This window comes from Aythya fuligula, chromosome 2 (assembly GCF_009819795.1).
Source record: "Aythya fuligula isolate bAytFul2 chromosome 2, bAytFul2.pri, whole genome shotgun sequence".
NCBI classification, from domain to species: Eukaryota; Metazoa; Chordata; class Aves; order Anseriformes; family Anatidae; genus Aythya; species Aythya fuligula.
This window is the reverse complement of record NC_045560.1, coordinates 66,081,124-66,097,719: the sequence shown is the minus strand read 5'-3', so window position 1 is coordinate 66,097,719 and position 16,596 is coordinate 66,081,124. Positions and strand designations below refer to the sequence as shown.

Sequence of the window (16,596 nt, the reverse complement as noted above, 5' to 3'; positions counted from 1 at the left end):
ATGTACTGTAAACATGGAGTAAGAACCAGAGGAGGCTCTGAAGAGCTCATCCAGTTCCAGGGTTACCTTTTGTTCTGGTGAGGTCACTTGATTTATTTCAGTGTGTGTCTGTGTACAGATTAAAATAAAATAAAATAAAAAGTTAAAATCTGTTCATCACTGCAATTTTTGTTTGCTCTGACTGGGGTGTTTTGGTGTTTGTAGAGCAAGTTCTGATGTTAGAAGTCCTATGCAAAAAGCTTTCAGAGATGGATTTCCAGGAAAGCAAACTTAGTAATCTCCCCCTGCCCCTTTCTCTTGCTATTGATGTATTAGGGAAAATATTTTTTCAATTTCAGTAAAGTTACTGTCTTGTAAAATAATATTTTTTGGGGAACTTTGAAATGCTATAAGTGCACGTGTCTGAAAAGTAGATTATAATTCTTTTCAGTGGAAGGTGGAAGTGATTTGGAAGTGATTAGTCTTGGTGTGTCCTCTTCTTCCCTGTTCCCATTAATTATTGTGGGTATCACCATCATTTTAATAAGATTTTTGATTAAAAACTTAAGATGGTTGTCATACTGATTTTTTTCCTTTTTCCTGATGACCAAAAAGTCAGATTCTTTACAACACCTGCAGCATAGTGTAGCAGTTTAACACCTTTAATTAAATAAAATAAAAAAGGTGATACCTTGGCATTACTGGTACTGCTTTAACAAGGTGATATTGTGATTGCTTAAAATAATTTAAGGGAAATAGGGAAACTATTGTTTAACAAAAAAATCATTGGGACTTTGTCCAAATGAGTCAGTCAGCTTTGAGACTTTATTATGACCGTATCTTCATTTCTGTAAACCTATGTGTAAGATAACTGAGTGACTTAAATTGATTTGCCACAAAGTCAAGTTCATGTTTCATATTGGTGCATGATTTCCAGTTAAACTCTGTGGTGTCTAACCCTGCACGCTTGTGCAAGTTCTTGTGTTGTTTTGTTTTTTTTTGTTTTGTTTTTTTCCGTTTCCTGGGATACTTGTAATGTCTTGTAAAGAGAAGTGTATTATCACTAATTCACACATGAAGACATGAAGTGATTCGTAAGCCATCACAGTCTGTGGAAGAGCTCGGAATTGAACTGAGCTATCTTATAACTGTATGGCAACATATATCCTAGATTGTTCTTACCTAATGTTGCAATTATACTCTATAGGCGGTACACAGACTTTTTTTAATTTACCACTACTAGGACCGTGTTTTGAGTAAATAGTCATTCTGGAAACATTGTTACATTTTATATTGTATTGTTGTATTGCTTCTTTTAATGCCTGGTTGATGCAAATAAATGCACTATCAAAAGGTGTGGTTACATGTATTCAGAATTTCAAAGAACAAGCTTAAGAGGCATTTCAACTTTTTATTTGTTGAAGAAAATGAAAAGTATGCCTTGGTCTGTTATGTGTTTTTTTTTTTAATTATTTTTTAACTTCTGCTTGCCATGATCACAGGTTTTTTACTTCTTCAGAAGATATAGATGCTACCTTCAGATGAGGAAATTGCTAGAAGCTTACTTAAGCCTCTACAGAAGGTGCACGTCAATGTTGTGCTTAAGCATTTGTTTATTTCATACCTTAGAACTACTCTCTCAGCTATTATTTTATTTAGTATTTCTCTAAGTAAATCTTCTATTTCAAATTGAATTTGTAGAAGCAAAATAGTACAAAGAATGTCCATCTTCTAGGCATGCTGCAGTCTTAGTTGAAACGATCAAGAAAGGCATTCACGATGCTGATGCAGAAGCAAGAGTGGAGGCAAGAAAGTAAGTTTCGACTACTTTTTGTTCTGAAAATTTGGCAGTTTTACCTGAGGGATAGAAGAGTCTAAATAATACAGTATGTATCAGCCATATTTGGCTGATCACCTCTGAAGAAGAGGGAACAAGTTAGGTTGAAAAGTGACATTTCTTTTCTTGGAGTCTTGAATTGATTCCCATTTTCTGTCACACACACAAAAAAAAATGTTCTAAAAGTTGAGGAAATTACTACCCTCTTACAGCATTCGAGGATTCTTCTGAAACAGGAGTGATAAAAGTTGATATTGCTGTATAATCATTCATTTTTTCTGTGAATGAACTCCATCAAAAAACTGCAGTGCTTTGACTGGTTGGGTGGACTAGAGAATTTCTCTTGGTTATCCTTGGAACCAGTAAGTGAACCTGAGAGTTTCAGAGGATAGAGTTACTTTAAAAATATTAATTCAGTCAATTTTTCATGCTTTTTTATGATTCGGTGAGCAAAGTTGTGCGTATTACATATTTTCGATCTGAGTTCCTTTCCTGAAAGACTTGTCATCTTTTACTTTCTGACTATATTTTGAAGAAAATAGAGCAATTATATTTGGTTATTCTCTTATTTTGCAGGGCTTACCTGGGTCTTAGAAATCACTTTCCTAGTGAAGCAGAAACTCTATACAACTCTCTCGAACCACCTTATCAAAGAAGCCTCCAGACCTACTTAAAGAACTCTGGCAGTATAGCATCTCTCCCTCAGTCAGACAGGTCATCCTCCAGCTCTCAGGAGAGCCTCAAGTAAGAGTCACACAACTATTTCTGAATCTAAACAAATAAAAGCTTTCTCAAAGGAAAAAAAAAAAAAGTTTATTCAAAGACCAATTGCTCTTACTTAAATTAATCTGTATTGCCTATCTGAAAATCAGAGTATCGTTAACAATTTACTAATAATGAAACATTAAAAACTAAGTTCCAGAGAACCTGGAATCTTAATATTCTTAATTTCTCAGGGAAGTGTTACTTCCTCTATTGCAGGATATACAAGTTGCCAATTGTTTGAACATAAACAATACAGAAAGGAAGGGGTAAAATGAGAACTAAGAGAAAATAAGATATTGCAAATACATTTCAACTGAGTTTTCAGTAATTTTGCATTAAGATGCATGTTATTTTCCCCATTTAACACTGTTAAATTTCTAGCTTCTAATATAGTTACTGAGTTCTCCCTGCATTTGCTAACTTATGGGTGTGGTTTTGCTATAAGTCTGATCCTTCATGATTTTTGAACCCCTGTACTTAGAAATTTTCTTGATCGTGGATTGACAATAATTTTAAATTGAATTATGGGATGAGGAAGTTTTTCTTACAAAACCAGCTCTACCTATATGAAACTGATTTAATGAAATGTCACTCACAGTAGATTGTGTAAACGCTGAAATTGTAACAATTGTCTGTGTCTTCTATTTGGAGCTCCTTGTAAGGATGTATGCAGGATTTACTTGCAGCAAAGTATCTCCAAAACAGCAGTTATTAATGTCAGGAAAGCACTGGATTGGATAGTTTATATTAAGCTGCAAAAACTTGATATTTCATGAAGAGTTACCAAACAATTCTGACTTCCATATTACCTTTGAGCACCTGAGCTAGTAACTCAGGTAAATGTACAGTATTATGCAACATCCAACACCACCCCCAATATTAAATTTAGAAAGGCTTTTTTTTCCCAGTTTTTTTTTTCTCTTGCCTGACTTAAAACTGAGACTCTAGACTGCATGGTTTTAGTTTGACTATTGATGAAATGACTACAGACCTTCCCAAGGAGGTATTTAGATGGCTACAGATGAATCAAGAAATAAAGTATCATGCCACTCACTGTTTTGCTCATCTATCTTCTACTTTGTTCTGTTAGACTTCTGCCTTTCTCTGTTCCTGCTGGCTGCATCTCAGCATTTCGAACCAGGCAACTGGAAGGGCTCACAGTTGAACTTAAGTAGACTGTACGATTATGCTTTGCCAACTACCAGCTTTTGCAGTAAAAGTTAAGGGGGAAAATGGAGAGAAAACATATAGGAAGAGACATGCTTTTTTTTTTTTTTTTTCTTTAATGAACCATGGGAACCTCTAGCAGTCAAACAAGGAGAATTAAGTCTAGCTGCTTTGTGGTTCCAGCATATTTCTTCTTAATTTGTAACCGAATTCTAAGTTATGGGACTGGAGAAGGCTTACAAATGATTCACCTCTTTTCGCTGTTACTGCAGACACAGCATAATTTCTTTCAATCTTTTACATCAATCTTTTTGTTTAGCTCCCAATATTTTTGTATGATGGATGATTTAGAAGATCAAGCCTGTGGTTGAAACAATGTAGTGGTTACCTTAAATGTTTGTGACTGGAACTTTGTATTAGCAAAGTATGCTTAGTATTTATCAAAGGATGAATGCTTTATGATGAAGATGTTAGTCTATAAAATGTAAAAGATAATATAATAAGATGAAAGATAAAAGATAATCTAATAAGATGATTGTGTTTACCTTAGCAGTCTGTATGTAATTTTTCTCCAAATTATTGAGGAAAAGTAGAAGGGAAAGAGGGGAAAAAAAACAACACAACAGAACACATTGTGTTTTCCCTCTCAGTTCACTTGTGTGTTGTTGCTTTTTGGATCTGATATACCAGACACATTTTTAAAAGCCCTTACTAACTGGGTTTATTGAATTTTTTTCTTCCAGTCGTCCTCTATCTTCTAAATGGTCTGCAGCCAGCCCAGCAAGCCTTGCAGGCAGAGGTAAACCTATGCTATATAAGCACACAACGCTTGTTCTTTAAAATTCTTTGAATTATAAGTTTAAAATGCAACTTAAATTTTTTATTGTGTTTTATGGTTTTTATGCTCAGATTTTATGTATTTTTCAGTTGTTGAAAGTAAGAAACATAATTTGCTCTGTATTGGAACCATTCATTAATAATCTTTTAGAGCTGTCATGGAGTTGTCATTCTCAAAGAAATGAAGCGTTATTCTGTTGTCCATTTGTTATAATCAGGCTTATCACAATTGGATCTGAAGGACTCCTTATATCTTTCATTTATTCCCAAGTAGCTGCTGTTCTTTATGGAGAAGGGATTCTAAAAAAAAATAAATAAATAAAAACCACCACATAAAAAAAACGTAGATTGAAACAGTTCAATTTTTGTCTTGAGTTCTCAGAGTTGAATCTTTGTTCTGTTTTTACAGGATGTCTTTGTAATTCTAGCCAAGGAAATCATAGAACTCAATTACTGGCCACTTGTAAAAATGAGAGTGCTTGTTTTCTGAATACTGAAACAATTATGGGGGAGAAACCAATGAAAGTTAACTTAAGAGAGTAGTTAACTTTTGACACGTAACAGGAAGTGAATAAAAAACATTTTATAAAAGATTAAGCCCAAAGTAACTCATAGTATTCATTCAGCTTGCACAAGGCTTTACTTTAGCTGGTGTGGAAATGTTATCTTCTCTCAGTATCACAAAGGATGCTGTGAATTTTGTTACATTTGTGAAGAATTTAGTAATGTAACAACCCTCAGAAATGTCCATTATTACCTAATTTATATTGGGGGGGGGGGGGGGGGGGGGGAGGAGCACATACTGTTAAAAGGTAATATTTTGTCCTTAAGATTTTTAATAATGTAAAATTAACTGTTCTTTATCTGCACTTCATGGCTAAAATTCTAGTATTTTGCTACCTCTTGGGCACATTTTTTTTGCTTAATGCCTTTTTAATCCTGTGTTTATATTGACTTGATTTACATTATATGACATTGCTTTCTGTAGTTTTTGCAGGTATGATGTGGTAGTAGAAAACACTAACCTTGCAAATAAAATTCATTCTATTTCTTACCAGCTAATTTGCTTGTTTGTTAGTTTCAGGCAGCAACAAGAATGTTCCAAGCCCAGGAACCCTGCAGAGGTCTCGCAGTGACATTGATGTTAATGCTGCCGCAGGTGCAAAGGCTCGCCATGCTGCTGGACAGACAGCTGGAGCTGGGCGCTTGTCAGCAGCTGGTCTACCTCCAGGATCTTACGCTTCACTAGGTGAGAGAAACATCTTTACTACACTGTGAAATATTTTTTGAGGCTTTACATTAAGAAGCTATGGGAAGATGCTGCTTTTTTTTGAAAAACTGTCACTGTTAGTTTTGTTGGAATGTTGCAAAAGAAGATGTCTTCTTGTGTAAGTTGCTGATTTTGCTGGATTTTTTTTTTCTTGTGCTGGAAGAATGCTGATGTAAAACATATATCCGTACTATGATCTTTAAATGTGTTAATCTGGAATTATACTAAGCATTGGACAGTGATAGCTTCAGTTAACAGCAGGTGGTGATCATGGCTTTTTTTGCTTCCAGAAGTAATCAGGAAGTCGACGTCAGAACTCTTGACTTCCTGTTTTTTCTCATCTCTTTAGCATTGTTGTAAAATAGTCAGCTAATGAGACATCTTTGTGTTAAGAAGTGGCTGCTTCATGTAATACAAGAGTAGTTTTACACAACAGTATACAATGCTGATTTCAGAGGAATCTTCTGAAGCATGTTCATGAAACAGCATGCAAGTTTTTATCTAGGTGATAATCTTCATTGATAGGAATGCTTGCTGTTAGAAAGTTCTAAAGATTACAAGCTAGTGGGAAAACACTTCTGGTAGTGGTGGTTTTTAGATACTAGAACTTCCTAGATTAAATTAAAACAGCCTGTGGGGAGAATAAAGGAACATGAGGCATGTCACTGAGAGGGTAGTTGGGTGCTGGAACAGGCTCCCCAGTAATGTGGTCACAGCAGTGAGCATGTCAGGGTTCAAGAAGTGTTTGGACAATGCTCTCAGACGTAGGGTTTGATTTGTGGGTGGTCCTATGTGGAGCCAGGAGTTAGACTCACAAGGATTACTGAGTCCCTTCCAACTCGGGAGATTCTATTATTCTATGTTTCTGTTTTTGTTTTTTGTTTTTCTTTAGGCTATCCATAGTATAGGGGAGAAGTTCAGTGTTTAAAAAAAAAAAACAGTAACAACTGGCTAGTTTTTCTTCTGAACATGTATACCTGCTAGATTGCCAATGGTGCAAGTTCTAATAGCTGTATTGTCAAACATGATCACAGGAGAGGCAGAGAAGTTCATACATATATTATAAACAACATTTTTTGAATTTAACCTTTTCAAAAATTTTTAACCTTTACTTTTCAATTGATGTTATGTTCTGGGAGATGATAGTATACACTTAAGCTATGTTTTTCATTTCGGTTGTGTTCTTTAATTATAATTTTAGTTAAAAACTATTTTAAATGAGTTCACAGAATTGAAGGGGGTGGAAGGGACCTTGAAATATCATTGGGTCCAACCCTCCTGCCAAAGCAGGTTCCCTAGAGCAGGTTGCCCAGGTAGGCATCCAGACGGGCCTTATATATCTCCACAGAAGGAGACTCCACAACCTCCCTGGGCAGCCTGTTCCAGTGCTCAGTCAGACTCAATATGAAGAAGTTCTTTAGCATGTTGGTGCAGAACTTCCTGTGCTCTATCTTGTGACCATTACTTCTTGTCCTATCCCTTCAAACCACTGAAAAGAGGTTGGCCAAATCCCTCTGTCCCCCACACCTCAGGTATTTATACACAGTGATGAGATCCCCTCTCAGTCTTCTTTTCTCAAGGCTGAACAGAGCCAGGTCTCTCAGCCTTTCCTTATAAGGAAGATGCTCCAGGCCCTGTATCATCTTTGTGGCCCTCCACTGGACTCTTTCCAGGAGATCCCTGTCTTTTTTTGTACCGGGGAGCCCAGAACTGGACACAGTACTCCAGGTGAGGCCTGACCAGGGCAGAGTAGAGGGGGAGGATTGCCTCCCTTGACCTGCTGGCCACACTCCTCCTAATGCACGCCAGGATCCCATTGGCCCTCTTGGCCATGAGGGCATGCTGTTGGCTCATGGTCAACCTGTTGTCCAGCAGGACCCCCAGGTCCTTCTCCGCAGAGCTCCTCTCCAGCAGGTCATCCCCCAGCCTGTACTGATACATGTGGTTGTTCCTTCCCAGGTGCAGGACTCTACACTTGCTCTTATTAAACCTCATTTGGTTTCTTCCTGCCCATCTCTCCAGCTGGTCCAGGTCTCGCTGAATGACAGCACAGCCTTCTGGCGTGTCAGCCACTCCTCCCAGCTTTGTGTCATTGGCATACTTGCTGAGGGCAGACACTATTCCCTCATCAAGGTCGTTGATGAAGATGTCGAACAAGACTGGACCCAGCACCAACCCCTGGGGAACACCGCTAGTCACAGGTCTCCAGACGGACTCTGCGCCACCGATCACCACCCTCTGAGCTCGACCAGTCAGCCAGTTCTCAACCCACCTTACTGTCCACTCATCTGTCCCACACTTTCTCAGCTTTGCTATCAGGATGTCATGGGAGACAGTATCGAAAGCCTTGCTAAAGTCAAGGTAGATGACATCCACTGTTCTCCCCTCATCTACCCAGCTGGTGATGCCATCAAAGGAGGCAATGAGGTTGGTCAAGCACAACATCCCCTTGGTGAATCCATGCTGACTACTCCTCATAACCTTCTTCTCTTCCAATTGCTTGGAGATGGCATCTAGAACAAGCTGCTCCAATACCTTTCCAGGTACAGAGGTGAGACTGACTAGCCTGTAGTTTCCCGGATCCTCCTTCTTGCCCTTCTTGAAGACTGGAGTGACATTGGCTATCCTCCAATCTTCAGGCACCTCTCCTGTTCTCCAGGACCTTTCAAAGATGATAGAGATCGGTTCGGCAATCACCTCTGCCATCTCCCTTAGCACACGTGGATGCATCCCATCGGGAGCCATGGATTTGTGGGCATTGAGCCCACTCAGATGCTCCTGAACCACTCCCTCATCAACAAGGGGGAAGATATCCACTTCCCAGACTCTTACTCTTCCCTCCAGGACCAAGGAGTCCCGGTGGGGAGTCCTTGAAGCAAAGAATGAAGCAAAGAAAGCATTCGGTATCTCTGCCTTCTTGGTGTCTCCCGTTGCCTGGAGACCCCCTCGTTCAGCAAGGGACCCACATTATCCCTAGTCTTCCTTTTACTGTTTACATATTTAATAAGAAGGTTTTTTTTTTTTTTTTTTTTTTTTTTTTTTTTTTTTTTTTTTATCTTTTATCTCTTTTGTAAGCCTCATCTCTAGGTGGGCTTTAGCCTTCCTTGTCATGTCCCTGCAGGCCCTGACAACACTTCTATACTCCTCCCAACGTTGATTGTTTTGTCATCGATTCCTACTTGAAGTGGTCTAAACTTCACTGATTTTAGGACCAAGTTTGAGTATTGGCAGTGCTGCTGAATTGTCTCCTTAAAACAGGTCTTTAACATAGGAGTGCGGGCTCCCTCTAGTGCCCACAGTGTGAATCAGAACCTGCTGGGAAGAAGACGGACATCAAAGTTAGGCTGCTCAGTTTGCTTGGTGGAGGAGATAGGCTTGTTGTCGTTATCACTTGAGGGAATTCTCAGTTCCTCCCAACTTAATCTCTAAAAGTCAGAAATAGGTGGGATGATTATTCTTCAAGATGAGAGTGTTGCTTAGTTTGTTTTGGAGTGCAACAGGATGTATTCTGAGTCATAGATGAAGCTGAAGTTGACTTATCATGGGAAAATAGAAGTGACAAGGAACACAGTAGCAGAAGGAAGAGTAGCATGGAGAAATGTCAAGCAGAAAACAGGGACTATTTCATTCTTAGAAGTTTCACAGAAATTTAGCTCTTAGTCAGAATATTTTTTGTTGTTGTTCGTTTTTTCATAGTGTCTTAGGCAATGTGTGGTTTATGCCAATAATTTCAGAAGCAGGGGTTGAGAAAAGCACAGAGGTTTTCAAGGAAGTAAACGGTGGTGGTGTTATTCAGGGAAATAATCGAGATAAAGAAACAGCATATTCTTGTTGTGGTTTGTAGATGGGGAGTGGTGAATACATGGACAGTAAGTCCAAGTCAGCTTTTTCTTGACGGATTTGAATAGCTGGAAATATTTGTCTTTCTGGCAGATGTAGTCCGGAAAGATGTAGAAAAGAATACAGTGTTGAATTGAAGTGATAACATAATGTGATACTAGCAATAGAAAGAAGAAAAGTTAAATCCTATTATGGATGGTATGAGGGTAGTAATAGTGAAGGAGACAAAGGTTTATTTAGAACCACGCAAAAGGAGTACTTTTCAATTTCATCCTGACACATTCTCATGTTTATTTAAAGAGAAACATCTACCTGTTGATTAAACCACTGAAAATTGTAGAGCCTCAGACAACTAGTTCATAAGCATAATTGTAATTGTCTCCACTTACCCCTTCCCACTTTATTATTAATAGAATAATTCTTATTTGTATCTGTATGCTCTTGTAGTTTTTATTTTGTTGTTGTTGTTTAAGACCTGTTCTAGAAGCAGGAGGACATTCTCTACTTTAGATATTCTGAATGTTAAGGATAGCAAAGCTAGTCAATTATTAATGTCCTTTTTAAGGAGACTTGAGCTGTAATTGTGTATCTCACATTAAATATTTTAATTCTGATTTATACTGTCAGAGTATGCACTGCATTCCCACTGAACTGGTAAATCTTTAATGTTTTAAACTAGAGTGGAACTTTCTCCCATTTTGCCTTTGTCTTTATTGTGATGTTTATTGCCGTTCTGTCCCTTACCCAATGAAGGGACTTCATGTGAAGTACCAAGTCTTGTAGAAAATTGAAATATTGTAGTTCTGTAATGGCATAAACGTATATTGATATTTCAGTAACTGTTGAACACCAAGCAAGAAACAGTTGATTAATATCTTAATATAAGGGCTTGCTCAAATCTGGGTAATACAGAGAAGATTCAGTATCCCTTGCAGGGTACTTGTACCCCATTCTGTAATACCTTGGGCTGAGGGAAACCAATTTTACTTAAGTTAGCTTATACATGCACAAATTATATAGACATGTCTGCTGATTTAATATTAATATATTTTCCTTAATTAATATTTTATGACTCTGCTGTGAACACCTTTATTCTAACACACTAAGTTTTCCATGTTTCTTTGTCTACTTTTTCAACAAAGAGGATACTTCTGACAAGATGGATGGTAAGAAATTATTTAGTCTGCCTTCTAATTCTATTAATTATTTTAGTGTCTTTTATGTGAAATATTTGATGTTTACTGCATGTCTGATTAACAAATACTGTAGTATTTCACTAATGCCTATGCAATCTTTGTCTTAATATGTATGTTGTATATATGTATTTGTTGTTTTGAATGATCTGTATAAGCAACAGAAACTTTATCAGAAATTGGATATTACTCCCATTTAAAAAAAATAAATGAAAGCTCTGTTAATTACAGATCAATTCTGTAATGAATAAATGCCTTAACTAGCTCTAGTTTCATTAGTTCTTCCATAGTTTCACCTTTAAGGTCTTTTTTTTTTTTTTTTTTTGACTTTTTGGCAGAACAGCAGAAGAGGCAGATAATTATGTGCTTTTAAAATAAAAGTAAAATCTTACTTTTAAAAGTACTCCATCAGAATCTGTTTTAACCACATAATTTAAAGTATCTCTAAGTCATATAATCCTATGTAATTCTATTCAGTAATAGTTTATTAAGAGGAACTACCCATTTAAATTGTTTACCAAGTATTCCAGCTAAACTTGAGTGCTAACTTTCTTAAAACTCATGGAAGGAGTTGGCATATGTTTTTATCCTAACTGCAAAACCACAGAGAATCAGGTTTCTTATAGCGCTCATTATACTATTTCAGGTGTGTGCAAGTATTACTTTCCATATAATGAAGTGACAGAGTCCCAGCTTGAGGCTTGATAATTCTGATTGTAATTTATTGCTGGGGAACACTTTATAAGTCAACTATGTTTGCTACTTAATTCATAATTTTTGGCATATGTATTTTAACAATATATGCTTTGAAGAACGAGCAATTTACTGGAAGCAAGGCAGGTATTGTTTTCCTTTTCTTAGATTACTGAGTCTCCTGAGGAAATAATTGTACAAAATACGCATAGAAATGAAAGCAGTAGGAAGGTAGACCTCTGAAAACCCTGAATCCCAAGCGATATGAAAGTGCAGATCTTCAGTTTCAAGAGCTACGTTGGGAAAGAATTTTAGCCATTTAGGAGTATTGCAAATGGCGAGCATACTTTAATAAGATACGATTTTTCTCATGCAGTGTTGTAGTGTCTTTCTTATGTGTCTTACTTCCATATCAGATTTCCTTGTGGTGCATTAGATTTAGGCTGTCTGTGCCAAATGTTTATTTACTTTTATTAGTTTTTGCACATTTTCACCAGGAGTAAAATTTCTGATGGACACGTATATAGGCTTTTTCTTTTATTGAGACCAGTAGTCACACCTAGTGGCAGGTGTCCTGCACATCTGTTTAGAAGTAGGGAAAGTGCTACACAGTTGATCAGAGCAACATTTTTTTTCTATAGAATAATCTGTAGAGATGACATGCAAGACAAAATGAACACACCTTGACTCTCAAACTGTGGTTTATGATCTGATCTAACTGCTACCTGCAAGAAATAATTGTTTTTCCTTCTGCCACTAATCTTTCACTAGTTCTTCGTAATACTCTGTTATGAACCACTGGAGCTGAACAAACTCTGGAAAATTCATTACATAAAGCAGAAATGAATAGTACATTTTGCTGTGTTTGTTTTTTTATTATTATTATTGTTTGTTTTTGTTTTTGTTTTGTTTTGTTTTTCTTTTAGCTCTTGGAACTGATAGTGATCTTTCAGCTGTCTAAACCAGGCACAAAGATAGAGAAAGGAGAAGCAGAACTCCCCCTTCTAGGACAAGCTAGCTCTGTTAGTCTGGCTTAGATGTTGCTGAGAACAGTTTTCCAAGATGCAGCTGTAGAAGAACATTATTTTTTGGTGGTTGTTGTTGTTTTTGTTTGGTTAGTTTTTGTTTTGTTTTGTTTCTTAAGGCAGACAAACAAATTTGATTTGGGAAAACTGAGGATCACCTGCATAAATATTTCTGTAACTGATTTTGTGAAGAAGGATCAAAATTTACACCAAGCAACATTTTAGAGGGAGTGGCTCAAGGATACTGTAATATGAGTAAGTCAGTGCTAGGAAGATTCAGGATAGCAGAAGGTACTAATCATTAGAGTTCTCCTAAAAGGCAAGAGCAGTATAGAATTCCCAAAAATGGGATTACCCTTTTGATTTTTAATCCATTTTTATCACTGATAGTGTATATACATTTTTCATAATAAGCAGATCTATTTCAAGAGACCTTAGAGTTCGGATAGTTTCTCATAAATTCATATGTACTGATGTCAGATTTGTCTGGCTCATTTTGTCAATCTATCCTTGTTAAACATGGCATACTTCTTCAAGTGCGATCTGGTTACAGCATGCTCAGTTCATATCTAATCACTTTTCTGGGCAAACTTGATATATATATGTAGATTTTTTAGAATAGTCACAGACTTAATTCACAGTAATACTCCTTCACTTTCTATTGAAATATCACTGTCCAGTGTGGAAAACGCTGTTCTTTTGGTGTTTTTCTCAGAGATGATTTAGAATAGTATGTCTTATTTTTTCAAAAGAGCTGGTACTAGAATATTTGTAATGTCTGTTTTGATCAGGATCTCATTTAATTGGCTTAGTTTTTTTTCCCCTATTTTTGTTTCCCATGGTTTTGTGACAAATTTGGAAGGCGGTGCTATGTATTAACTTACTGTAAAACACTAAAAGTGTAGTATGGATGTTTCTTGATAATTCTGCTTCAGTTCAATAATGGAGTTGCAACACAAGCTTTGGAGTTCTTCCTGACTTGATAAAAATTTCTCCAGATTCATAACATTAATCTCAAAAAAGGAATTGAAGACACAGTACTGTTTTGAATATCATGTATTTTATTATTTTTTTTCTGTTTAGGAACAGCTTCTGAAGATGGTAAGAAAATATTTTGTTAGAACAGATAATATTTTCTGCTTCATATTTCCATTGATACAAATTAAGCTTTGAAAGTAGAATGTGGTCTTTCTGGGGCTTTGTGGAGATTCATAACTTCAGATAGCTTATGCATCTAATACTTGGTTGTCATAGTATTTTAAAAATTCTTTTGCTTTTATTTTAATTCTGAAGTACTCATCTGCAATAGAAGTGTAATTGCTTAACATTTTCAGTGTGAAAATATAGGAGCTTTATAGGTCTTTTTTTTTTTTTTAAGCAAATTCTGTCACAAAAATTCATCAAATGTGCTTATGCTCTGGGAAGCAAGTGCTGCTATTCCTCATCTCGTAGAGACTTGGTAATTAATTTTCAATGTGCTGTTAATGTTTAAACCTGTCATTAGTGAATGGATGGAGAGATTCAATGTGAGTGAACTCTTTTGCCTTACAAATGCAAAAATTGTTGTTTTTACTTTGAAATTGAACCAGGTTCCAATTGGTAATTTCACATAGCAGTGAAATAGTGGCACTCTGTATTCCCATGTTTTTGGGCCAATTTCTGAACACAGTTACATGCCTTGCAGTCTCAGCATTTTGTGGGAAAACATTACCATTGCACGGGGATAACTAGTAGAGTTTGGACTAGTTCGTTTAACTAGTCTTGCTAACAGATTGTTTTCTAGTAGTTTAGTGAATAACCTCCTTTATCCTGATACTCTTCTTATAGACTCTCATCTATGGCGATTCCCTCTATTTGGATGAATATTATTAACTTGGTTGGTCTCCAAATTCTGGTGTGGAAAGCTTAAAGAGGCTAGAACTAAATAACAGTCTGTCAACCTAATTATTATGGGTCAAACATTGACTCTCTGTGTCTAGAAAACATTTTAATTATGCCATTTGTAAAAGTGGATTACTTGCTGAGCTAGATCCGTTTTGCACAAGCTTTTTGGGTTTCATTTATGAAACTTAGAAGAAGTATGGTTAGCATTGTGTGTTTGTTTTTTTGTTTGTTTTTTCTTTTTTTACTGTTTGAGAGGAAACAGTAGGCTTAGGAAACGGTACAGAACTCTACTAGTTTTTTTTTTCTTTTTTTTTTTTTTTATGAATAATCCTTTGGTTTCTTATAACTCACATAGCTCATCCAACAAGGGTCTTCCTAACCTTGTTAATTCCACCAGACTCACTAAACATAGTGGAATATGGCTAATAATGCAGAAAGATTTAACCCTGAGATAAGATCATTTGGCATACTGGAGAGAAGTGAATTCATTGTTTTAGTTGTTCTTCCTCAGCTCTTCTGTCTGTTGAGAGGAGTAGTATTCTTTATATCATGCTGACACTTATATGTACTTAAATGTACTTAGACTTTGCAAATTGCTGTAAACAAATGGATTGGAAAATCCAGCAGAAGTCACTATGACCAAAGCCAAGAAGACAGTAGAATCCCCAGTAATAGGAAAGCTAGTATTCAGGTTTATAAAAAGAATACTGAAGCTAAGAAGAAGCCTGAGAACCCTATTTGACAGATATCAAATGAATCTTGACAGATGATCAAGATTCATTTTGTGGTTGATGATAGCAAAAGTAGAATTACAGCCATAAGTAATCATGAGAAGACTGTATGTGCTACATTAGTGGATATATTGCCTATTGTATTTCACGCTTTTCCCTTTTTATAATGTAATCAACGTATTTATACAGGAATCGAGATCTAATTCAGCACGTTTAAATGGTAATGTGTAAATTGTTTACTGAAGCATGTAGCATTAGAAGTATTTTGATCCCTCAACTCTGAAGTCTTTCAAGGTGTTCAAATATCTACTAATTATCCCAAGTGAACTTTCACCAGTTATGTTGTGCTTCGTTTTTATGTACAGAAACATAAGAAAATATTAGTAAATGCTACCGATGCTTTCTACATTGCTTTCTACATTGCTGTGGAAAAACTCATTTAATGCAAATTTTATTTTATAGGTCGTGTACGAACAAAGCTTTCAACACCGTCTGTTGGTATTGGAAACTCTAAAGCAGATTCCAGAGGACGGAGTAGAACCAAAGTGGTCTCTCAGTCTCAGCGTATGTATTTTCTGTTTCTCAGATATATTTGATAAAGAGGCCAAATGCTTAAGCATATATTCATTGACCAATGGCTACAGTCAAAGTTTAAAAAACAAAACAAAAAAAGCGCTACATACTGAGTTGTTGTTCTATGCCTTAGGTTCTTCATCGCCAGAGAAAAACGAAGGTATTTTTTCAGTGTTTTGGGTCAGTGGTATTTGCATGCTTTTCTGATTCATGTTGTTTTTCTCTGGGCAAAATACTAGGCTAGGTCTTAGTTTGCCAGTTAAAGTAAATAGATAAAGTAACAGGAAATGAAACTGTCCTCAATTATAACTTCTCAACATTCTTCCCTCCTTCCCACCCCCCTGCCACCCAACGCACAATACCAGTAAACATCTGTGTCAGTTACATATTCTATATCGACAAGTAATACAGAAAATTGGGTAGGCTGAATGGTGCCTTCAATGTTAGCTTTAAAACCTAATCTTTCATTTTTCAAAAAAGTCTTACTTATTCAGCCAGAAATGCCAGTTTTTATTTTAGGCTAGGCTCTAGCTCTTGGGTGTATACTCATTTTTGGTATTGCAGAGATTACCTATACTTAGTTCTTCTTTGGAGTAAAAAACACTAAACCCTGACTTCATGATTATGATCATTATTATTATTAATTCTTTAGCTTGCATTGAAATCAGAAGTTTGAAACAAACACCATACTGTACATCAGCTGATCCACAACAGTTTTCTGTGTGTGCTTAGAAACCAAACCAAATGCAAAATTTCTGATCTAGTTGAGCAGTCTGTTGTTAATTAAAAAGACCTGACTGCT

General features: G+C 36.4%; 1 protein-coding gene across 19 annotated transcripts in view; it reads left to right on the top strand.

Annotated features, from left to right (window-relative positions):
- The window catches only part of CLASP2 (cytoplasmic linker associated protein 2), a 138,982-nt gene that overhangs the window by 76,538 nt on the left and 45,848 nt on the right, over window positions 1-16,596 (top strand). For 14 of the 19 annotated variants that reach the window (XM_032180642.1, XM_032180641.1, XM_032180638.1 and 11 more), the window contains 7 exons: window positions 1,715-1,792; window positions 2,393-2,560; window positions 4,492-4,547; window positions 5,664-5,834; window positions 10,838-10,861; window positions 13,690-13,707; window positions 15,684-15,785. In XM_032180642.1, coding sequence (XP_032036533.1) covers window positions 1,715-1,792; window positions 2,393-2,560; window positions 4,492-4,547; window positions 5,664-5,834; window positions 10,838-10,861; window positions 13,690-13,707; window positions 15,684-15,785 — 617 coding nt within the window. The remainder of the gene's footprint in view (window positions 1-1,714; window positions 1,793-2,392; window positions 2,561-4,491; window positions 4,548-5,663; window positions 5,835-10,837; window positions 10,862-13,689; window positions 13,708-15,683; window positions 15,786-16,596) is intronic. The other 5 variants (XM_032180643.1, XM_032180640.1, XM_032180634.1 and 2 more) reach the window with 3 other exon arrangements.